Below are 25,891 nucleotides of genomic sequence, written 5' to 3'. Positions count from 1 at the left end.
GTAGATTACATGCTGACATATAATTGCATTATATATTCAGTAGATAAAGTTAACCTTTGTTTTTGTAAAGCTGTTAACTTTATGATTTGCTAGAAGCCCTTATAAATAATCCAGTCAAGATCAGTAATTTCTGTATTGGGGACATAAATAAGTAATGTATATATGAAAAGGTTACAAAATATGGAGCAAGGTATTAATCTTGATTATAATTACTTGGCCACTATGGAGGTTGCCTGGATCTTGACTTTTTAAATTGATTTTTCATACCTACAGAAACCAAATTATGTTGAAAGTGAGTACCTTGAAGGTTTGGAAAGCCAATGATTTATGTTCTTCAAGGATTAATTTAGATAATGTGTGAACAATAGCTTGATGCGTAGTCATCAATTTATTGCATGTTTATATTTGTTTCAAAGAAGAATGAGAAACATAATGAGGACAGGAAACAGTAGAGCGTTCCAACAGTGTCTAAACTTGACATTCTGTTAGTAAAATGTATTATGCAGTAAGCTTGGCTTCTAAACCAAGACTGGAAGATGACCTAAGATGTGGTTTAGTAACCAGGCTGTCTATTTTGCAGATGACACAAAACTTGGAAGTGTAGTGAACAGTGAGGAGGATAGTGATAGACTTCAAGAGGACATAGACAGGCTGGTGGAATGGGCGGACACGTGGCGGATGAAAATTAACGCAGAGAAGTGCAAAGTGATACATTTTGATAGGAAGAATGGGGAGAGGCAATATAAATTAAAGGACACAATTCTAAAGGGGGTGCAGCAACAGAGATACCTGGGCGTATATATGCACAAATCGTTGAAGGTGGCAGGGCAGGTTGAGAACGTGGTTAAAAAAGCATACGGGATTCTGGGCTTTATAAATAGAGGCATAGAGTACAAAAGCAAGGAGTTATGAGGAACCTTTATAAAACATTGGTTTGACCACACCTGGAGTATTGTGTCCAATTCTGGGCACTGCACTTTAGGAAGGATGTCAAGGCTTTAGAAAGAGTGCAGAAAAGATTTACTAGAATGGTTCCAGGGATGAAGGACTTCAGTTATGGGGATAGACTGGAGATGCTGGGGTTGTTCTCCTTATAGCAGAGAATATTGAGAGGAGATTTGATAGAGATGTTCAAACTCATGAGGGGTCTAGACAATGTAGATAGAGAGAAACTGTTCCCACTGGTGGACTGGTCGAGAACCAGAGGACACAGATTTAAGGTGATTGGCAAATAAACCAAAGGTGACATGAGGAAAAGCTTTTTTTACGCAGCGAGTGGTTATGAACTGGAATGCACGGTGTGGTGGAGGCAGATTCAATCGTGGCTTTCAAAAGGGAACTGGATAAATACTCGAAGGGAAAAAATTTGCAGGGCTTCGGAGAAAGGACGGGGGAGTGGGACTAGCTGGATTGCTCTTGCACAGAGCCGGCAGGGGCTCGATGGGCCGAATGGCCTCCTTCTGTGCTGTAATCATTGTATGACTATATGATTCTATGTTCTGATTTGCCATAAGTGGAAAAAGCTAAGAGTTGCTTACTCAAGATCCGCATCCTAACTTGATTGAATTTTTTGAGGGGGGTTGATGAGGATAGCGCGTTTGATCTAGTCCGCATGGATTTTAGCAAGGCTTTTGACAAGGTCCCACATGGCAGACTGGTCAGAAGAGTAAAAGCCCATGGGATCCAAGGGAAAGTGGCAACTTGGATCCAAAATTGGCTCAGTGGCAGGAAGCAAAGGGTAATGGTTGGGTGTTTTTGTGACTGGAAGGCTGTCTCCAGTGGGCTTCTGCAGGGCTCAGTTGTAGGTCACCTTGCTTTTTGTGGAGTATAGTAATGATTTAGACTTAAATGTAGGGGTGTGATTTAAAAAGTTTGCAGATGATACAAAAATTGGCCGTGTGGCGGACAGTGAGGAAGAAAGCTGTATACTGCAGGAAGATATCAATGGACTGGTCAAGCGGGCAGAAAAGTGATAAATAGAATTCCATCTGGAGAAGTGCGAGGTAATGCATTTGGGGAGAGCAAACAAGGCAATGGAATATACAATAAATGGTAGGATACTGAGAAGTGTAGAGGAACAGAGGGGCCTTGGAGTGCATGTCCACAGATCCCTGAAGGTAGCAGGACAGGTAGATAAGGTGGTTAAGAAGGCATGCGGGATACTTTATTAGCCGAGGCATAGAATATAAGAGCAGGGAGGTTATGCTAGAACTGTATAAAACATTAGTTAGGCTGTGTAGAGTACTGCGTACTGTTCTGGTCTCCACATTACCGGAAAGATGTGATTGCACCCGAGAGGGTACAGAGGAGATTTATGAGGAAGTTGCCAGGACTGGAGAATTTTAGCTATGAGGAAAGATTGGATATGCTGGGCTTGTTTTCTTTGGAACAAAGGAGGCTGAGGGGAGATTTAATTGAGGTGCATAAAATTATGAGGGACCTTGATAAAGTGAATAGGAAGGGACCTATTTCCCTTAGCAGAGAGGTCGATAACTAGGGGGCATAGATCTAAAGTAATTGGTAGAAGGATTAGAGGGGCATTGAGGAGAAATTTCTTTCACCCACAGGGTGGCGGGGACCTGGAACTCACTGCCTGAAAGTTTCTGCCTCTACAACCTGTCATCGCATTTAAAAAGCACTTGGATATGCACTTGAAATGCCATAACCTACAAGGCTACAGACCAAGAGATGCTCAAAAGCGGGATTAGGCTGGAAAGCTCTTTTCAGCCGGCACTAGATGGACTGAATGGCCCCCTTCTGTGCAGTAAATTTCTATGATTCTATGTGTTTTGTAGCAGGAGTCACTCAATAACAAGCAAGTTCATTATTGATGGTTGGAAGCAATTAGAAGCTCAACCACTGACCCCTGGAGGACATGACAGCATTTCTTTGCCTCCCCCCCCCCCCCCACCCCCCCGCCAAAGTTAAACATTTCTTTTAATCTATGCAGCCCCAAGTTCAACACAGGATCCTTGTGGCTTTTAGTTTAACTAGAAGTCTTACATGGAACTTTGTCAAAATCTAGATCAACGACCTCCTAGTAAGTGCCACTATTTATTTTATCTATAAATTTGGCAAAGGAGGTTTGTTGCACAGGATTTACTAAACCAATGTTGCAGGGTTACATTATTTAAAATCTGTCTTTATTTCAACATTTTAAATTACCCAATGCACATGGATCTAACGTATAATTTCTAACTTCTTTGAACGTCTATTTTTCATGGCTGAAATTCTAAGAACAGGCTGTTCAAATGAACTAGTCTCAAATATACGATCTGGGAATAAATTAGTCTTTTCAAGATGATCAAATTAATTTTCAGGTCACTGGCTGACCCAGTATTATCAACTTTTTAAAGTATGCTACACTATGATCAGTACATCCAGCACACTTCAAGAGACAGGAACACAAAGAACCAAAGAAATAAACCAGTGGGCTCCTGCTGGTAGTCTGGGGGTGGGAGACAAACCCTGGGACGGGCCGGCATTGAACTGGATTTTTTGGGGGGGCCCAGGAGTGTACTCTTGCGTCTCCTGGGCCCACAAAAATAAAGATACACTATTTCCTGGGCTGTTTTCTGAGCAGCCTCTATCAGTCTCTTTAAGGTTAGGTTGCTGAATGCCTGGCACAACTAGGTGGAGCAGATTTGTACCTGAACTTTGCAATTGGGATCCTACATCTGACGATGGACCCCAAGTTGCACATTTAAGCAGCCGTACACCTGTTTCAGGCAGGTTCGCTGCTCGCAAACATATTGGCCTGCCTGAATATTGCATCAGGCGGACCTGAAGGGTCAAAGGGGCGACCGAGATGCCCCCACCTCCTGATTTGCAACTATTCGCTGCCTGTTTTTGAGGCACAAAACAAGCGGCCATGAGTTGAATTGCCCCCCCCCCCCCCATTCTCCTTTTAAATATCCCCATCCCTTTTAAAGTTCATCTACTTGCAATTGTCCACTTCCACTACCAATGTGCCCCCTGCACCTGTCCAAGTCTGAACTTGAACCTGTGATTAATTATGCAAATGAGCTTACTTCTCAATAATTGAGCCAGTTCATAGTGCTTTACTCTTTTTTTTCCCACTTTTTAGTGCTTTACAAGAATGTAGAATGTTTTTGCATAGCATTAAATTATAATAAAGTTATTACTCATTTTTTATTTGCTATGTTTTGTCAATGTGCTAATGAAATGATCCAAGCAGGTTTTCTTTGCTTACACTTATTTTAGAGTTTTGGAGAACATGTATGCTCATGGGTTTGATTTCCTGTTGGACAATTATGTGAATACACAGAGATGCATTATAATTGTCTATCACAGTGAAATATAATTACTTTATTGTACAAGATGGTTTAAATATCTTGCTTAAATTTAAGCTAGTGGCTGGTAACTGACTACAAATATTTTAATTGTAGTGCTGATTTAAATTGACCAATAATGCATTGCATCACAAGAAAACAGATTACATTTATAGAGGGAATTGAAATGGGACAAATTGCAGTAATTAACTGTACAAAGCACTATTTTGTTTTCATGATTTGGAATTTCCATTACCAGATTTTTTTTATTAGTACTGAAGAGGGAGATCACGGGAGAATTAATATTTATACTATGTGAGTAAAGCAATAGAAAAATCTAGTATTGATTAGCTTGAGACTTGATTTAAATTTTTGTGGGAATGCTGGGCAATGTATGTTAACCTGTTGAGGACTTATTAGAAAGGATTAACCCTTAAAATACGAGTTAAACTTAAAACAATTTTTGTTTTGTATGGTAGGTTTAAAAATGATCTTTTTTGTGGCTAGAAAACACCAGAAAGTATTATGTGCTGATCTCGATGGACTTTTAAACTAGTTTCATTTCTTGTCTAGAGACCAACACGTGGTTAGTTACAGAGACTAAAGGTGCGATAGTCCAGGGTGGATATGGACACAGCAGTGTTCACAATGCAATGACAAAATCAATTTATGTGCATGGAGGATACAAAGCATTTACAAGCAATAAGTATGGCTTGGTGGATGACCTCTACAAGTACACAGTAAATAGCCGTACCTGGTAAGTGGAACAGTCACGCATCAGTTCAATTGATTTTGGTTGCAGTAGCATCTTGTGTAATTGATTTGAAATGGAAATGATTAAATTGTTGTGGGGATCTTAATGGAGTTGAAACAGCTATTCCATTGTCTGTTCTTTGTTCCTTAATGTCTAAGAAGGGAAAGTTGGAAATACTTTGCTTATGGAAGCTTAATAATTTAAGGCTTTTTCAACAAAGTATTGCATTTGGCTCGCTATATTAGTTGTACATTTTCCAATTGATTTTATTTTAGTAGTTTGAGAGATTTCTCAGTTGTTTGATGAGAAAGCAGTTTGCTGCAAAACCCACAAGCAATGTTTCTGCATTCAGGGAGAAAAAAACATTTTTGAAACATTCTTAATTTCTTTTTATTCACAAGCATATTTAGGAGCACATAGTCTTCCTCATTAGTTCAATTTTTAAATACAGATGGGAACACAAGGAAAATGAGCGAGAAAGGGTCCATTAAGATTTTATGATTTCAGCTGTGCATTTTTAAAAATCGAGGTACAGTGCTGAAAATCCAGAATTCCTGTACGATATGTATATATAATATGACTTGTTCAGGGTTCTTTTGACTATTTAGTATGCACACTATTTCAAAGTGCTTTCTGTTTATATGTTATCATGACTCTAAGGTCCCAAAGTACTGCACAGCTGATGAATTGTTTTGAAGTGCAGTCAGTGTTTGTTATGCAATGTGTTTACTTTTTAATTAGTCATTATTTTGAATTACTTTTGTGAGACGTTGCAATACTTTTAGCATGTCATAATTGTATTTCCATTGCTGTGTGTGAGAACAGATTGTTCTGGCACATATTGATATTTCTGGTGAATTGTCTTTGTTTTGTTCACTATGTACGAATCTTATTAAGTTTTGAACCATTTGCAAGTCCCTAAACAAAGATCATCGAGAGACGTTGATATCCTCAAGAAAGATCTGCTCACTTAACAAGAACTCCCTGATAATGTGGGAGAAACTGCAGCCTTTTACGATATTAGGAACTCCATATAGAACTGGTTATGATATCAGAGACTTAACAGAATTTTATTACCGAAAAAGTGAGCAGTGTGGTGCTGAACACAAAAGTTACAGATCTTTTAATCAAAATGGTTTAAAACACACAATTTAAAATGTGGCTTGTGTAAAAGTTGTTCTTGTGACATTGCTATGAGTTAGATTTTCCTGAGCTCTTAGTTCTTTGCGCCTGAAGTGTGAGAAAGTACATTAAAATCAATTTACAGGAGGTTTGCAAATCGATAATATTTATTCTCACAAAACCTGAAAATTTTAAGAAGAGGTTTGTAAGTTTCTATGATGCTCCACATATTTTAATAGCAAGCTATTCAGTTAGGCTATTTCCAATATTTTGAAATTATAATTTAAGTTTAATTTAAGGAATACAACCGTTTTTAAAAACAGTGGCCCTGAAACCGGCAGTGTTTTTGGGGTCTTTATAATGCTGGCTAGAGGTAGATTCTGCAGTAGGACCGGTTTATGCCGGGCCTCTGCTCTGTTTAATTAGAGCAACGGTTTCTTGTGAACGGGGGTGGGGTTCCTGCTTCTACTCCCTTTCAACCTAAAGTCATGATAGGAGGAGAGACTACTAGGATGACATCACCTGCTGGAAATCTTGCCAGCCTTGCCTCTGGTGGCTCTGGGTGGAGGGCCCAGAGGGGCAGAGTGGTTCATCGAAGGGGCGAGCTTGCTGGGTAGCAAAGTACCTCAGTGAAGTGAAGGTGGTGGGATTTTCAGGAATGAAATGTGCCTCAGTGTGTGGGGTAAAGAGTTAGGGATTAAAGGAGTTTCTTTAGTAGGCCTAGGGAGAGGGGGAGGTTAAATGCCTCATGGGGGGATTGGCTGTTAAGTGCTGGGGAGGGAGGAAGTTGAGGATTACACGGGGAGAAAAACTGAAGCCTTGGCAAGAGTTGGCAAGTGATGACAAGAAACCTGAGTTCAGCCAGTAGATTAAAAGAAAAGTTTAGTGGCTAAGGTGTTTCTTTTCTCTGTGAGCTGTGGTGAGGGGAGGGGGGAGGGAGTGATATCTACCACACAGCATGTTTTCATTATTTTGAGTGGTTGTGGTTTTTGAGTCAGTATGGACAACCTTCCATGAACAGTTTTGTGAAGAATACAGGCTGTAAATTTACATTTCTAGTGTGAGGATCGCCATTTGAACTCTCCATAGTTAACGTCGGCTGAAGAGCCTTCTGCGCAGTGATAAAATTTGGCAGATCCAGAAGGATTGAAGGAAGTCATTGCATTATCCAAACCTGGGGCTCAGTCTAGAACCATATGTAATGGGTGCAAACATGACACAAAATTTACATGTAGAAAAGTGTAAGACCTTAAGTGCAATGAGGAAAACATGTGCTTGCTCCAGTGAGTTTTGCCTATCACATGTGAACCTAGTAGGCTCAAATTCCATATTATAAAATTGTGACCAATGACAACTGAAGAAGTAGGCGACGTATCAGTTGAATTTGATAATAGGTAGATAAACCTCTAATTAAAAACTCCTAAGGATTAATTCAACAGCCAACCCAGAACGATCAGTCAGCAAACGTGCTTTTTAAAAAAAATAGAAAATAAATCTTTAAAATGGCCCAAAAAATTTCTTGAAAATTCTTTGTGTCGTTTTTTTTTAGTCCTGAAAATAAGGCTTATAACATAAGAAATAAATTAATTTTTTTTACAAGTGATTAGATTGACTATATGTTGCCTATTGTGCGTTTGAAAAGTCTAACAATGTTTTCAGAGGCGGTGTCGAAACTTAACACTATACCAATGCACTAACACACTCAGACCAGTATCACAAAGGGAAAAGTTTTACTTTAATTGACTTGTATACAAGGGAAGCTGTACTCTGAACAATGGTCAGAATAACCTCTTCACTGAACAAAGGAAACAGTTCACATTTATACACATTTAATTAGTAATGTCCACCTGTCATATAATATGGGCGTACATGTACGTTCTTTATTGGTTCAGGTAGTTGGTCAATCAAGTAGTGAGCCTGCCCCCTCTGGATGTCCATAGCTCATTCCTATATTGGCACGTAGGCCTTGTAGGCCTGAGCACATTTATCCTCCCTACATTCTTGAGCTGGTTATCAGTAGGGCTGAAGTCAGCCTCAAGGCCACATGGCCTCTCAAGAAACTGTATTTTCATTATATTTTATAGTCAGCAATATCCTTATCTGCTAAGGGGGGCAGACGGCACTAAGCACCTGCACAGCCAACTTAATTATCAACATACCAAGGCTTAATGTCCAAAAATCTCTCTCAATCTTGAATATACTCAACGACTCAGCATCCACAGCACTTTGGGGTAGAGAATTCCAAAGATTCACCCCTCTGAGTGAAGACATTTTTCCTTATCTTGGTCCTAAATGGCCAACCCCTTATCTTGAGACTATGATCCCTAGTTCTAGACTCTCCAGACAGGGAAAAAAGCCTCTCAGCATCTACCCTGTCAAGCCCTCTTAAGAATTTTATACGTTTCAATGAGATCACCTCTCATTCTTCTAAACTCCAGAGAGTATAGGCCCATTCTACTCAATCTCTCCTCATAGGATAACCCTCTCATCCCAGGAATCAATCTAGTGAACCTTCATTGCACCCCCTCGAAGGCAAATATATCCTTCCTTAGGAAAGGAGACCACAACTGTATACAGTATTCTGGCGTGGACTCACCAGAGCCCTATATAATTGCAGCAAGACCTCCTTATTGTTATACTCTAACCTCCTTGCAATAAAGGCTAACATACTATTTGCCTTCCTAATTGCTTGCTGTACCTGCATGTTAACTTTCTGTGATTCGTGTACAAGGACACCCAAATCTCTCTGAATATCAACATTTCTTAGTCTCTCTGGCTTGGGGAGTTGAGGCCAAGTGTAGTCTTTAGGTGTCGTAGGGTTAAGAAGATGGGAATAACTGAACAAGGTGCGCTGATGTAATTTAGTCCCTATTTTAAAGTCACACATTCTGTTTTGAATTTTGTTCGACACTCTATTTACTTATGGCAATTTGGGAATCAGAGTGGTTGGGATAGTTGGAGCATGGGAGTTTCTCTGCACTACAGAGTTGCTGGGAGAGGTAAAATGGTGCGTTGTGTGAGCATCATTACTGGCAGGAGTGTGTAATTACAACATGATAAGTTTACTTAGGCAGTTGCCATTATTAATGTGGACATAGTCATTTATAGAAAGAAATAGAAAATCATAATAGAAAACGTTGACACAAAAACCTGACAAAAAAAGTGAGAACACAAAGTTAGGTTTTGTAGACAGGAAGCATGCGCAGATGTAGGATTTTTAATATGGATATTATTTAATAAATAGATATTACTACCTCTAGTGAATAAGGAAAATACATTATTTATTTTCCAGGAACTAATTTAAGATGTTTACTTCACATCTGTTTCTCAAATTTCTTTCCAATTTCTTTGTTAACTGCTAACTCAGCGTGTGTGTGTGTCCGTGCGTCCATCCATGTTCCTTATATGCAATTACAATAGTTACATTTTTCATAGTAAATATGTATATTTCAGCAACAGAGGCTAGGATCAAATTGCCATAATTCTTGGGTAATATTGTTTTTGCCACATATTAGTAGGATACACTCTTGAGTTGACAATTTTTCACCTCATAGATGTCTTGAGTTAGAGATGTATCTCAACTAACATTTTCTTCATTCAATTTAATATTTGCCTTGGGCAATGTATAGTTGAAGGTTCAGCTCATATTTTAAATGTTACAAATGTGTGTGTTGCTTTGGGTGCAAAGTCTTCATTTTAAATGCCACTAGCTTGTAGCAATTTGGCATTATTTACGTCTATTTGTTTTGATTTAAACATTAAGTTTTAGATTGAAAGCTCAGGAATGCAACCTCTTAAGACCTGTACAGCATTGATGTACTGTACCTTTCTAAAGCTTATCAATAAAGCCTAACTGTGGTATATACAAAAACAATGCGTACAATTGCTATGTATTGCAGTGTCAACTTGACCACATTGCTTAAAATTTTCTATTAGCTTTAGGTTGATTGCACTTGCCAAGGGCTTTGCTGTTTTGGAGGTGGGGAGGGAGAAGATCGGGAAGAGGGAAAGCATAATTGAATTAAAACTTCATGATGTAATTGCATTGGATATTGCTGGATATCTGTGTGCATCAAGGTTAACAAAAACGAACTTTGTATGTGGCTGCACGCCTGCCTTTCCCCTGGCACCCAGTGATCAAAGAATGATGCAGTACAGAAGGAGGCTATTCAGCCCATTGTGCCTCTTTGAAAGGGCTATTCAATTAGTCCCACTCCCCTGCTGTTTCTCCATAGACCTGCAAATTTTCTCTTTTAAAGTATTTATCCAATTCCCTTTTGAAAGTTGTTAATGAATCTGCTTCCACCAGCCTTTCAGGCAGTGAATTTCAGATCATCATAACTCGCTGCATAATTTTTTTTTCCCCATGTCGCCTCTGGCTCTTTTGCCAATTACCTTTAAATCTGCACCAACTCTTCTGCCACTGGAAACAGTTTCTCCTTATTTACCTTATCAAAACCCTTCATGATTTTGAACACCTCTATAAAATCTTCCCTTAACCTTTTCTGCTCTAAGGAGAACAACCTTAGGGTTTCTGAGAGTTTTTTTGAGGGTGTAATAGCAGGGTAGGCAAGGGGGAACCAGTGGATGTAGTATATTTGGATTTTCAAAAGGCATTCGATAAAGTCATATTCCCCTTGTGGGAGAGACTAGAACTAGGGGACACAGTTTAAAAATAAGGGGTCTCCCATTTAAGACCGAGATGAGGAGAATTTTTTTCTGAGTCTTGAGTCAGTGGAACTCCCTTCCCCAGAGAGCGATGGAGGCAGGGTCATTGAATATTTTTAAGGCTGAGTTAGATAGATTTCTGATCAACAAGGGAGTCAAAGGTTATAGTAGGTAGACTGGAAAGTAGGGTTGAGATCACAATCAGATCAGCCATGATCTTATCAACTGGCAGAGCAGGCTCGAGGGGCAGTACGGCCTACTCCTGCTCTTAATTCGTATGTTCGTAGGTGTCACACAAAGGGTTGTTACACAAGATTAGGGCTCATGGGATTGGGGGCAATATATTAGCCTGGATTGAGGATTGGTTAATGGACAGAAAGCAGAGAGTAGGAATAAATGGGGCATTTTCAAGTTGGCAGGCTGTAACTAGTGGGGTGCGGCAAGGATCAGTGCTTGGGCCTCAGCTGTTTACAATATATATCAATAACTTAGATGAGGAGACTGAGTGTAATGTATCCAAGTTTGTTGACTGTACAAAGCCGGTGGGAAGGTAATCTGTGAGAAGGACACAGAGGCAGCAAAGGGATATCGACAGGTTAAGTGAGTGGGTGAGAAGGTGGCAGATGGAGTATAACGTGGGGAAATGTGAAATTATCCACTTTGGTAGGAAGAATAGAAAAGCAGAATATTTTTTAAAAGGTGAGACACTAAGAAATGTTGGTATTCAGAGGGATTTGGGTATCCTTGTACACGAATCACAGAAAGTTAACATGCAGGGACAGCAGGCAATTGGGAAGGCAAATGGTATGTTAGCCATTATTGCAAAGGGTTGGAGTATAACAGTAAGGAGGTCTTGCTGCAATTCTATAGGACTCTAGTGAGACCACTCCTGGAGTACTATACAGTTTTGGTCTCCTTACCTAAGGAAGGACATATTTGCCTCAGAAGGGGTGCAATGAAGGTTTACTAATTGATTCCTAGGATGAGAGGGTTGTCCTATGAGGAGAGTGAGTAAAATGGGCCTATATTCTCTGGCATTTAGAAGAATGAGACATGATCTCATTGAAATGTATAAAATTCTTAGAGGGCTTGACATGGTAGATGCTGAGAGGCTGTTTCCCTGGCTGGAGAGTCTAGAACTAGGAGTCATAGTCTCAAGATAAGAGGTTGGCCATTTAGGACCGAGATGAGGAAAGATTTCTTCATTCAGAGTATTGTGAATCTTTGGAATTCTCTACCCCGGAAGGCTGTGGATACTCAGTCAGTGAGTGTATTCAAGATTGAGATCGATAGATTTTTGGACTTTAAGGGAATCAAGGGATACGGGGATATCAACAAGATCAGCCATGATCTTATTGAATGGTGGAGCAGGCTCGAGGGGCCGTATGCTCCTAAGCTCCTTTTTCTTATGTTCTCCAGTCCCTCCATGTTACTGAAGTCTTTCATCCTTTGTACCATTCCAGTAAATCTGCTCCGCACCCTCTCTAAGGCCTTGACGTCCTTCCTAAAGAGTTATGCCTAGAATTGGCCCACAATACTCCAGCTAGGGCCTAACCAGTGTTTATAAAGGTTTATCATAACTTCCTTGCTTTTGTACTCCAAGCCTCTATTTATAAAGCCGAGGATACCGTATGCCTTTTTAACAGCCTTCTCAACTTGTCCTGCCACCTTCAAAGATTTGTGCACGTACACCTCCAGATCTTGTGACTTTGCTTAATCAACCAGAAGAATTTGCACCTCCTGTAAGCATATACTGGTTTACAAGTTACATTTATCCACATAATGAACTTCTGAAGACTGAATGATTCCTAAGAAGTTGTTGAAGGTGTCTGAGGATGTCAGTAATCTGAATGCAAGACCTGCTGTCCGTTACAGCTGGATCTATTTGAAGGTTTCTGCTATTGTGCTATGCTATGTGGCATAGACAGTAATTTGTGACCTTCTGGATAAACCTATTTATGGGCCATAAATCCTACTCTACAACTGCTTGACTTTGTCTTCCATGAGTGCTCTAGGTTAAGGCTATACAGTGGCCATAGGTTTAAGTGTGTATACATAACAAAAAAAATCCCCCTATCTCAAGACCTTCTAGTGAGGGCTGACTTTTTGTGTAATTTTGAGGCTCCTCGCGGAAACGTTATATTTTGCTGCCTAGCCTTTGCTCCCAGAAAGGAAATCGTTCCCAAGCTACCCTCTGACATCCTGTTGGCTAGTTCCAGTGTAGCAATGGCTGAAGATAGGGCATAGCATGGGGAGAACAGTGTTGGGAATGGTGGGAAAATAACTTGGAGAGTTCACTCTTAGTACGGAAATGGCTGTTATGGCATACACTTTGAGGATTCCGCCATTGTACTGGATTTTTCCCGGATGTACCGTTGTAGGTGCTGTGACACATCTGTTCATATATATATTGTTTGGCCATGTATGTAGCGTAAACCCGTTTCTATGGGGCTGACTGCCCAGACAACACACATAAAATGGGCTTTGCAATGGGGGTTTCCATCAGCGTTCTATAATCCCTTTTACTAAATGTATTCATGTGTGCAATTGTACTTTGCAGTCACAAAGAAAAAGATTCATTGAAATTGTTGTCAGTTTAGGGGGTAGATTTGATAATGGACATCATGTACAATAATGTTTCATTTAAGATAGTTGCCTAAAGAAATGGTCAATTGTACACAATACTACAGAGACTGCCTTTCCAGGTCCATTCCTCCACTTAAATGTTAATCTGGTTCTCAATTTTGCCAGGCCAATAGGCAAAATAACAGGTCTTGGTTGATTGTCATGTGACTGTAAAAGCATATATGACCATGGTGAGAATCCCTACGTGGTCAGTTTTCGGTAAAATATTAAAATGCCTACGTGGCAAAGAAACAGAATGCAAAATGGTTAGAAAGGGTTAATTAGTTAGTAACTGAGATTGATACAAGTGGCCTGGCCCTCCTGCTGGGCCATATGTTTGCTTAGTCAGCAGGCCTGCATTGTCTTATCAATGATAGGTCTTTGATGTGAGTCAAGGACTGGTCTGAATGTCTCCATGTTTATGGCAGATCAATATAGGGAACGAGCTTAGCCAAAGTTGAAAGACATTCCAGGTTGGGAGATAAGGAACAGAAGGAACAGGGAAGAACATTCTAAGTTGGAAAGTGAGGAAGTTATCCCCTTTGATGTCTAACAGCAGCATGATCAGCACATGGACGATTTATGATTGGTCGGAAATAATGTAACCTCGCATGGCAACCTGTGCCCGGCTTATGATTGGTGTTGACCCTCGTTAAGTATGTTCCAACCCTATTGATTTGTATAAAAACGTGTGGACTTCTGTATGTTGTTGTTCTTGCTCTGCCAGCATAGAGGGACTCTATCAGGAGTCCAAATCAATGCTGCAGACTAAGAACCCTGCTATTAAAGATGTGTTGAACTTTAAAATGTATTCGACTTCAGTTATTACTGAACCAGACTGAGGGGAAAGAATCCGGATCGTCAATGGTACAGAGTGTTTTTTTAATGATTTACCTCAATTTCAAAGTGGAAAAAGAATCATAATAGCAAAAAAAAATCGTGGAACAGTTTACTACAGTTTTTTTGCTGGTGCATTTCTCCTCTGGGTTTAGAGTCTACATTTGAGATTGGAGGCTTCCTTTGTACCCTTCTGGTGTGATGCACTACATTTCCAGTTACTAATCTTACTGATGGGCTCTTATTGAAATTGTGAATCAAATCAGGTTTACAGTGTGTTTCACACTGACAATACCTGAGTTCTAAGGCCTCAGCTTGTTTTCAAATCAACTTCTTGGTGGGGGGAAATTCTTCTTTTAATGAAAAATGCAAGAAAGCCTGCTTTTCACCATAAACATGATGCTTTGAAATATGCCACTTCTGACTGTTATTTCAGTAGTGGGTTGTTAATTAATCACAGAAAGAAGTTGCATTTATATAGCACCTTTCATGTCGTCCAGATGCTCCAAAGTGCTTCACAGCCGATAAAATACTTTTGAAGTGTAGTCACTTTTTTATTCATTCGTGGGATGTGAGCATCGCTGGCAAGGCCAGCATTTATTGCCCAACCCTAATTGCCCTTGAGAAGGTGGTGGTGAGCCGCCGTCTTGAACCGCTGCAGGCCGTGTGGTGAAGGTTCTTCCATAGTGCTGTTAGGTAGGGAGTTCCAGGATTTTGACCCAGTGACGATGAAGGAACGGCGATATATTTCCAAGTCGGGATGGTGTGTGACTTGGAGGGGAACGTGCAGATGGTGTTTCCATGCGCCCGCTGCGCTTGTCCTTCTAGGTGGTAGGGGTCGTGGGTTTGGGAGGTGCTGTCGAAGAAGCCTTGGCGAGTTGCTGCAGTGCATCCTGTGGATGGTACACACTGCAGCCACAGTGTGCCAGTGGTGGAGGGAGTGAATGGTTAAGGTGGTGGATGAGGTGCCAGTCAAGCGGGATGCTTTGTCTTGGATGGTGTTGAGCTTCTTGAGTGTTGTTGGAGCTGCATTCATCCAGGCAAGTGGAGAGTATTCCATCACACTCCTGACTTGTGTCTTGTAGATGGTGGAAAGGCTTTGGGGAGTCAGGAGGTGAGTCACTCGCTGCAGAATTCCCAGTCTCTGACCTGCTCTTGCAGCCACATTATTTATCTGGCTGGTCCAGTTAAGTTTCTGGTCAATGGTGACTCCCAGGATGTTGACTGTGGGGGATTCGGTGATGGTAATGCTGTTGAATGTCATGGGGAGGTGGTTATACTCTCTCTTGTTGGAGATGGTCATTGCCTGGCACTTGTCTGGTGCGAATGTTACTTGCCATGTTGGTTGTGGGATCACGTAGCTCTGTCTTTAGCATGCTGCTTCTGCTGTTTAGCATGCATGTAGTCCTGTGTTGTTGCTTCACCAGGTTGGCACCTCATTTTTAGGTATGCTCTTCTACACTCCTCATTGAACCAGGATTGATTCCCTGGCTTGATGGTGATGGTGGTGTGATGGATATGCCGGGCTATGAGGTTACAGATTGTGCTGGGATACAATTCAGCAGCTGCTGATGGCCCACAGTGCCTCATGGAGATCTGTTCTGAATCTATCCCATTTAGCACGGTGGTAGTATCACACAACATGATGGACGGTGTCCTCAGTGTGAAGATGGGACTTCGTTTCCACAGGCACTGTGCAGTGGTCATTCCTACCAATGCTGTCATGGACAGATGCATCTGCGACAGGTAGATTGATGAGGACGAGGTCAAGTAGGTTTTTTCCTCATGTTGATTCTTTCACCACCTGCTGCAGGCCCAGTCTGGCAGCTATATCCTTCAGTATGAACATTGAAGCCCCCCCACCCGGAATACATTCTGTGCCTTTGCTACCCCCAGTGCTTCCTCCAGTTGGTGCTCAACATGAAGGAGTATTGATTAATCAGCTGACGGAGGGCAGTAGGTGGTAATCAGCAGGAGGTGTCCTTGTCTGTTTGACCTGATGCTATGAGATTTCATGGGGTTCAGAGTCAATGTTGAGGACTCCCAGGGCCACTCCCTCCTGACTGTATACCACCTCTGGTGGGTCTATCCTGCTGGTGGGACAGGACATACCCAGGGATGGTGATGGAGGAGTCTGGGACATTGGTTAAAAGGTATGATTCTTTGAGAATGGCTGTTGTTTGACTAGTCTGTGGGACAGCTCTCCCAATTTTGGCACAAGTCCCCAGATGTTAGTGAGGAGGATTTTGCAGGGTCGACTGGGCTTGGTTTGCTTTTGTCGTGATCCGTTTTATTTAGTGGGATTGTACAACTGAGTGGCTTGCCACGCCATTTCAGAGGGCAGTTAAGAATCAACTACATTGCTGTGGGCCTGGAGTCACATATAGGCCAGACTGGGTAAGGACAGCCTTCCCTAAGTGAACAAGATAGGTTTTTACGACAATCTGGTAGTTTCATGGTCACCATTACTGATGCTAGCTTTTTTTCCAGATTTTAACTGAATTCCCCAGCTGCCGTGGCAGGATTTGAACTCATGTCTCTGGATTATTAGTCCCAGGCCTTCTGGATTACTAGTCCAGTAACATAACCACTGTGCTACCGTACTGCACTATGTTGTAGTGCAGGCAAACATAGCAACCAATCTGCACACAGCAAGATTCCACAAACAGCAATGAGATAAATAACCAGTTAATCTGTTCTTAGTGGTGATGGTTGAGGGATATGTGTTGCTCAGGACAATGGCAGAACTCCACAGCTCCTCTTGGGATCTATTGTGTCCACCTGAGAGGAAAGATAGGGCCATGGCTTCATGTCACATCCAAAAGACAGCACCTCCAACTATGCAACATTCCCACTGTACTGCAATGAATTGTCAGCCTAGATTATTGCTCTAGAGTGGGGCTTGAACCTTCTTACTCGGAGACAGGAGTGTTACCACTGACCCAAGACTGAAACTTACAAAGAATTGAGGAATTTTACTTTGTGCATTTACACTACAAATCAGAAAATGAAAATGCTAAAGCTGTTGTATTTCTTTTTTAATGGCCTGTTTGTCAGTTTACTTCAACTTAAGTTATAGACTCAAGCCAATTATGGAGGCTGAATTTTAGTCAAGTTGTCAGGAGGTATATTAATGTGATAACATTTGTGAAAGAAATATTAGGATGAAAGAATTCCAGAATTTTAAGTAATGATGATGCAGTTTCAGACCTCTTCAGTTTCACTCAAGCTAACTCTCTTGTACGTCAATTGTCTTAAGCACAGTACTGTTCACTATTTTAATTTCATTTCATGGCAGAAGATCTGAAAGACATTTTTAAAAAAAAAGTAAACCTATTGATCAGTGTTTTTCTTGTAATATCCTTACTGCACTAGTAATCCAGAGTACTGGACTAATAATCCAGAGAATGAGCGCTCAAATTCCATCATGGCTGTTTGAGAATTTCAATTCAGTTTTTAAAAAAATTCTGAAAATAAATGTGGTGTCAATAAATGTGACCGTGAAGCTGTTGGATGTTCGTAAAAACCCAACTGGTTCACTAATGTCCTACAGGGAAGGAAACCTGCCATCTTTCTTGCCGGGTCTGGCCTATATATGATTCCAGTCCCACACCAATGTGGATGACTCTTAACTGCCCCCTGAAGTCGCCTAGCAAGTCACTCAATTGTATCAAATATAAGAGGGCCCACCACCACCACCACCTTGGAACAGTTAGGATTGGACAACAAATGCCAGCCTCGCTAACGAAGCCCACATCTCGAACGTGTTGAAGCGTTTTAATTTACTTACCAGTGAAATTTACTATTGAATTCTAAGGTTCCATAAATAACTAACACAATTCTTTAAAACTTCTTGGTAATATTTTGGTATTTTCTATAGTTTGGAAGTAGTGATTTTTATTCTTTTTTTTAAATGTAGGACAATCCTAAAGGAAAGTGGATTTGCCCGCTATCTACATTCAGCTGTCATCATCAGTGGGGCTATGCTCGTTTTTGGAGGGAACACTCACAATGACACATCTCTGAGCAATGGAGCAAAATGCTTCTCTGCTGACTTCCTAGCTTATGATATTGGTATGTACAGATAAAACTATCCTTTGGAATGCAAAGTATGATACATTTTGGTGATTCATTTTAATTCTGATTTTTCAAGTACAGTTATAAAAAAAACTCTTCACCAAATTGCTACAGAAATAATGTTGAAATTCTGATGGGTTTTCCATGTAATGTTACACACCTCAAGTCCAGTATGACTCGGCAGCAATTCCCTTGTTCATGTGTCACAAGAATCCTTTTACACGCTATATCTATCTATCTATTTTTATATCCCTTTGTCTCATTCTCCCCCTCTCTCTGTCTCATACCCCTCTCTCTCACTTTCTCTTGTTCTCTTACTCTCTCTCCCTTCCTTTCTTTCTCTCTCTTTCTCATTCTCTCACTGTCCCCCTCCCTCTCATAGACTAAAAGAGAGGGGGATAGAATATCACCCGCTCTCATTCTTCCTGTCCCCACCCAGCATATTTGATTAGTTCATTCTTTTTCTACGTACTGAACTGTCCAGCTGCCAACTTCCCGAATCAAAATGGTACAGCAAACATCGTACCACTTCTAGCAACTTTGTTTTTTCTCCCAACCATGTTCTTTCACTGCTCAATAACTGCCTGTCTGTAGTTGGCTTTCCCTCAGAAGTAAAGCAAATCTCCATGTGAAAGAAAGAAAGGCTAGTATTTATACATAAGAGCCATTCACAATAGAAAGTACATACTTCACCTTTTATAAAGATACTGGCTTATTGATGCTGGAAGCGCTTTTCGTAAGTCACCATTAAATAGGCTGATGTTACTTGTGCTGCCTTCTATAGACTCGAGTGTTAATTTGTCTAAGAGCCAAAAATAACCAGTGCAACTCAGAGTTTATGTTTAAGAGCATATACTTATGCATGGAATCTTTGGTCTTTAACTGTTGTTATTTCAGATGGACATATACTTTTATTTAGCTTTTCAGTGTTTTTGATCCATTGTTTTTTATGTGTGTCTACATTTAATAAATATATTTACTTGCCTATACGTGCCATTCGAGCTCCCAGGTTTCTACTAATGCCACTCTTATTCCAGTTATTATTGACTTCTTGCTGGGGTGCAGTTCTGCAAGTACTAATTGCCCTCAAGTATGTCACCCAGGTCGCTATTATTCATGTGAATTTCAGTAATGCATCTTGATGAGTTATGCCATTACATGGGGCATCACAGCTGAGACCCATTATGTTCTCAACCAAGATTCTCACACACAAGCAGTTGCAGTGAGGTGTAGTGGATAGAGGTTAGGCATATGAACCCTGGTGGATTTTCGCCTCTCCAACCAAGGGTCATGGGCCAATTGGCTGAAATTAGTTAACTCAGGACAAACAGGAAAGTGAACCTTTCATCTGTTCAATTATTTTTAAAGAGCATTGTAGGCAAACAATCAAAATCACTGTTGCCTCTTCAATTTCTATTCACTTACTTCGATAGCACGTCATTTCTGTGCACCCTACCCTCACACCAATATTTATTTGAAGAATCATACAGTTGATATACCGGAGCGGTATTATTGAATCATATAGGCAAGCATGTTGTTATGGGAAAGGAGGTAAATATATAACCAAGACACATTATTATTTGTAGCAGTGTTTTTATGATGTGGGATGTAGAATAGTCAGAAGTGCCGAGTAGATGATCCATCTCGGCCTCCTCCCGATATCCCCACCGTCACAGAAGCCAGTCTTCAGCCAATTCGATTCACTCCATGTGATATCAAGAAACGGCTGAGTGCACTGGATACAACAAAGGTGATGGGCTCCGACAACATTCCAGCTGTAGTGCTGAAGACTTGTGCTCCAGAACTAGCCGCGCCTCTAGCCAAACTGTTCCAGTACAGCGACAACACTGGCATCTACCCGACAATGTGGAAAATTTCCCAGGTATGTCCTGTCCACAAAAAGCAGGACAAATCCAATCTGGCCAATTACCGCTCCATCAGTCTACTCTCAATCATCAGCAAAGTGATGGAAAGTGTCGTCGACAGTGCTATCAAGCAGCACTTACTCACCAATAACCTGCTCACCGATGCTCAGTTTGGGTTCCGCCAGGACCACTCAGCTCCAGACCTCATTGCAGTCTTGGTCCAAATATGGACAAAAGAGCTGAATTCCAGAGGTGAGGTGAGAGTGACTGCCCTTGACATCAAGGCAGCGTTTGACCGAGTGTGGCACCAAGGAGCCCTAGTCAAATTGAAGTCAATGGGAATCGGGGAGAACTCTCCAGTGGCTGGAGTCATGCCTAGTACAAAGGAAGATGGTAGTGATTGTTGGTGGCCAATCATCTCAGCCCCGGGACATTGCTGCAGGAATTCCTCAGGGCAGTGTCCTAGGCCCAACCATCTTCAGCTGCTTCATCAATGACCTTCACTCCATCATAAGGTCAGAAATGGGGATGTTCGCTGATGATTGCACAGTGTTCAGTTCCATTCGCAACTCCTCAGTAAATTAAGCAGTCTGTGTCCGCATGGACAACATCCAGGCTTGGGCTGATAAGTGGCAAGTAACATTCGTGCCAGGCAATGACCATCTCCAACAAGAGAGAATCTAACCACCTCCCCTTGATATTGAATGGCATTTCCATCGCCGAATCCCCCACCATCAAGATCCTGGGGGTCACCATTGACCAGAAACTTAACTGGACCAGCCATATAAATATTGTGGCTACAAGAGCAGGTCAGAGGCTGGCTATTCTGTGGTGAGTGACTCACCTCCTGACTCCCCAAAGCCCTTCCACCATCTACAAGGCACAAGTCAGGAGTGTGATGGAATACTCTCCACTTGCCTGGACGAGTGCAGCTCCAACAACACTCAAGAAGCTCGACACCATCCAGGACAAAGCAGCCCACTTGATTGGCACCCCATCCACCACCATAAACATTCACTCCCTTTACCATCGGCGCACTGCAGCAACTCACCAAGGCTTCTTCGATAGCACCTCCCAAACCCGCGACCTCTACCACCGAGAATGGCAAGGGCAGCAGGCACGTGGGAACACCACCACCTGCACGTTCCCCTCCAAGTCACACACCAAGCCCGACTTGGAAATATATCGCCGTTCCTTCGTCGTTGCTGGGTCAAAATCCTGGAACTACCTACCTAACAGCACGGTGGGAGAACCTTCACCTCAAGGACTGCAGTGGTTCAAGGTGGCAGCTTACCACTACCTTCTCAAGGGCAATTAGGGATGGGCAATAAATGCTGGTCTTGCCAGCGATGCCCACATCCCATGAACAAATTTTTTTTAAAAATAGGACTTGGATGCAACATTAACTAGCACAGAGTTGTCTTTTAGGATTAGGGAAAAATTGAAGTGATACCTATTGAACATTTCATTGTTTTTAATAACTTTTGTCATAGTACTTTCCATTTTAAAATAAAATCACTGCATTGTATATTGTGTTACTTCAAATGTGTTTGGATAGCTATAGGGTTCAGAGGTATTTTCCAGAATAGCCATTTTCTGAATCTGCGTTCAAGCAGTTTTATTGGATTTATGAAGGTTTGCGATGTGGAGAATTTATTCATTGTTCTAGCATATAGTTTGATGTTAAATCGTAAAAGTTCAAAGATCTGTTAGCAGAATTGCAAAGTTTACAACAAGCTGCATCATTCAGATTTTTAATTTTATACAGCACTTTTTATCTTGTAATTTCAATGCAAAGAAATGTTTTGTATGATGTCTAAATTACTTTGGAGAACTTGTACCACTTAGCAGTTTTGAATTAGATATTGCCCATTGACGCCATTGACAGACCATTTTATGTAATCATCGTTTTAAATTCAAAGTAAAAAGAGAAAAAACAGTTCCTTGCCATAAGCATCTAATTTTCTTATTTCTTCAGGTTTTATAAAAGGATGCAATCCTAAAATTATAATTTTTTTCTGTGATGATGAAATTCAAATAGAAGCAATGAGATACAATATATACTTTACTCGCTGTATATTGTGAACATAATATTGTTTTGACATGAAACCAACCCTATTTATTGAGATAAATTTATTATTGCGGATCAAAGCCCATTGTCACCTAACAATGATACTATAGCTCTGATCTTATGGAGCTCTGCAGGTTGCACGTAACTTTGTAAGGAACCTAATTTGCGAGTCACGATTCTTGGGGCAGAAAGGAAGCAGCAGTACAGGCAAATGCAAACTATTGCAAATTTATTCAACTTAAGTCCCATGAGGAATTTCATAACTTTGGATGAAACCCTGCCCCCTGTGCACACTGTAACCATATTAAAGTGGTGCATGTCTATAGAACAGGTCCAGCTGCCGTGGCCTAATTCTTAAATAAGATGGTTGCTGTTGTTTCATTGAGTATTAAAGTGTAGCGTCTTTTTTGGTAGTGAGCGTTTATTTACTTCTGATATGAGCATCTTATATATCTTAAATGTTGTCTGTATGTTACCTCGTGTGATTTAGGAGATGAACACTTGTACTGGGGCTACAGTCCCTGTGGATGAAAAATAATTATGTATGCAAACATATACATTTACCTTGGCACTTCTGATGCCACTGAACCTCTTTTGCATTTGCTCCCAGGTACGACAGACCTGAGAGACTCCATATATTTGCTTGGCTACTTCCACCTGTCCAGTTTGCACTTTGGATTTAACAGGTGGTCTTTGGCAGCAAAGAGTGTCACTCCCCTTTGCATCTCTTGTAGCAAGACATCGAAGGAATCATTCCTAAATGAATGAATCTTAGATACAGCCCACATTATGCATATTTCTCAAACTCTCCATTCTTCACACCTCCCTTCAGCATAAGGCAGAAAAATACTGAATTCCTGTTAATGATCGTAGCAGCCCTCTTGATATGTTGGCTCACTCAATTTTACAACTCCCAACTGATGAAAATGCAGGCTGCCTTTCTGTGCACAATTTTACCATTTGCAAGGAACATATGAAATGAAGGGGAGAAACTTGATTTCCAAAATTTGGTGAGCGCTGCATTTCCTGCAGCTGGAGTGAGTTTGCTTTCACTTCGGCCAGGTGGAGTCCACATTTTCTATCTTGCAAAATCAAGGCCTAAGTTGGCCATTTGAATATGTTATATTGGACACCTTAAGGGAACAATCTCCTTTCATGTCCATTTAAGATTAAATTAAACAGTCTATTAAGTAATTGTAATTCTTTTTTCAAATTGAGTTTTTAAAAATTTGAGTCTAATATTTCTTGTGCAGATTATCATAAGCAATTTTGTCCCATTTAGGTATGCTGATGTTTTGACTTTACGTTTATCAATTATGAATCGTGGAAAATTATTTGTTGGCCTTGTTCTGTTTATATTTGTTGCAATGCATATATTATGATTTTATTGTAAGATAGCACTGCACCTTTAACAAATGTGGGTTTATACCAATGTATGCCATTTGGGTTTAGTAAGGCAAATTCACAGAACTGTTAAAATATATACTTCAGTTTTTCATTTTGAAAATAATTTTTTTAATGACTTCATACTATCAAGTGCATAATTTCAATTATTAAAAAGGCTTCAGAGATTCCAGCTTGAGAAACTTTATTCTCAGTTTATTGTTTTCACTGAGCTGCAGATTCTTCACAAGTTTGCAGACAGTGGTGTATCTTAGGGATAATTCAATTTAATGATGTGATTTTATGGAATAATGGCTGCAATAATGTACCTAAATGTTGTAGTCTTTGCACTGTTCATATGGCTGTTTGTCCAGCCTTGAAACCTACTTTAAATGCGCAAGTGGAGTAACGTACAGATCCTACGCTGCTTCTGAACTAGAATTTACAATTCCATAACACTGCACAATACAACAATTTAACCAGCTCCCCTCTGGTCTTATCAGTCTCGGTTAGCCACAGTGAGAACTGCTCAATTCTCAAATTATGTTTTATTTAAGCAAGGTTCAATGTATTCTGACTTTCAGCAAGTAACTGAATAGAAGCCCTAGAATTGTTTCTTTCTGGATGCTAATTGACAAGCCAGAGAGAGTAGGAGGCTGTGCTGCCACCTCATTAACAGCAATCAGCTACTGGCTTCAGAATAAATCAGACAGTTGACTTGTGATGTCCTTGATATCATGGCCAGGTATCACGGCTTTAGAAACAACCACATGAACAGTGCAAGGTTTATTCTCTCAGTGCCTAGACTTGACATTTTTGGAGTCTTTGTTGTGTACGGCCTCCTGTGGTCTGTCTGATGAGATTTTGAACTTGATATGTGAGTTCTTTAGAGGGTGAAAACATTGGTACAACTTGGCATTTGCCATTTCATCACTCACCCACACTGCAATCCCTTGGATAATCGTGTTAGAGTGCACTCTGTTTTTCTTCATCAAGAAACTGGTAGATGTCATCTAAAGTGACATTGTCATTTCTGATGACACTATCCTCTACAGAGTGGCCAACTCTTCATCTGAGCAATGAATAATGAATGGACAGAATTTGAAATCAAGCAAAGAGTTAGCATATTCTTTTAGAGGACGAAGTTGATGACTCCGTCCAGGAACTATGATGTTACCATTCTATCAGTCCTGCATAAGAGTGCTCTCTTCAACTGCAAATACCTGAGTTACAAATTACAGCATAACTATCCTAGGGCAGAAAAACTGTGATAATGGTTGGGAAAGTTGTTGTAGTAGTGGAAATCTTTATGAATACTTGGTCCTTCTTTTCACTGTTGGTAGCTTCAGTGTTTTACAAGGTCTATGTCTGCCTAGTGAAACAACTGTGAGAATCCATCTCTTGCTCCTCGACACAATACAGTTTAAAGCTGCAGAGAATGGTTGAGTGTGGCCTAGCCCCATGCCAGGTTTCACACTGTACAACATTGGAGTAATGTGGCAGGGCTGTCAGTTATCTATAACATCATGACCAGAGCTGCCCAAGAGTTGCTCATGCTGGCACCAGAGTTCTATGTTAATAGCAAGAATGCAGGAACTATCATAACTAAATCTTGGCCCCCTGCATCAACCCAAAGTTGGCATGAAATTATAGCAGTGAGTTTTTTTGCACACGTATTCTCCTGCTCGTGGAATAGCTGTAAAAAAAAACACTTCTGAATAAAAATTGAACATTTTTTTGTATAAACAAAGTTGCTTACTCTTCCTGAAGCACATCTTGTTTATTAGCATTATTGTTTCTCCAGATTTGCTTCCAGAAAAGTAACATGGGAAATTATTGTTTGATAAACAGGTCTGGGAAATTCTAACTATAAGATTTCTATGTGCAGCTGCTATGGATCATAACTTTGATCTAAGGTACTAAAACCATATGTATCCTCTGTATATGCCAGATAAATAATTATTTGCTTGCTTCCCAAATAATTAAATGGTGAAATCAATAATGAACAGTTAAGGTCATACAGTAAATGCAAAGAGCAGTAATTGATGGAAACTGGGATTTTTTTTACAATAGAATCAACTGCTTGGTTTATCCATGAATGAAAAAAACATACTACTGTAGCCTCTTAACATTCTTAAATTAATATTTTCAGATTATTCAACTAAGCATTGATTTTGTGGAATTTTAATTATTATAA

At 40.5% G+C, this 25,891-nt stretch overlaps 1 protein-coding gene across 6 annotated transcripts in view; it reads left to right on the top strand.

Annotated features, from left to right (window-relative positions):
- atrnl1b (attractin-like 1b) overlaps positions 1 to 25,891 on the top strand; it is a 713,064-nt gene that overhangs the window by 121,746 nt on the left and 565,427 nt on the right. For all 6 annotated transcript variants that reach the window (XM_068002149.1, XM_068002150.1, XM_068002151.1 and 3 more), the window contains exons 9-10: positions 4,866 to 5,049; positions 18,218 to 18,372. In XM_068002149.1, coding sequence (XP_067858250.1) covers positions 4,866 to 5,049; positions 18,218 to 18,372 — 339 coding nt within the window. The remainder of the gene's footprint in view (positions 1 to 4,865; positions 5,050 to 18,217; positions 18,373 to 25,891) is intronic.

The sequence above is a fragment of the Heptranchias perlo genome, chromosome 21 (assembly GCF_035084215.1).
Source record: "Heptranchias perlo isolate sHepPer1 chromosome 21, sHepPer1.hap1, whole genome shotgun sequence".
Taxonomy (NCBI): Eukaryota; Metazoa; Chordata; class Chondrichthyes; order Hexanchiformes; family Hexanchidae; genus Heptranchias; species Heptranchias perlo.
The sequence above is the reverse complement of the archived record's forward strand: the minus strand, read 5'-3'. Positions and strand labels throughout refer to the sequence as shown.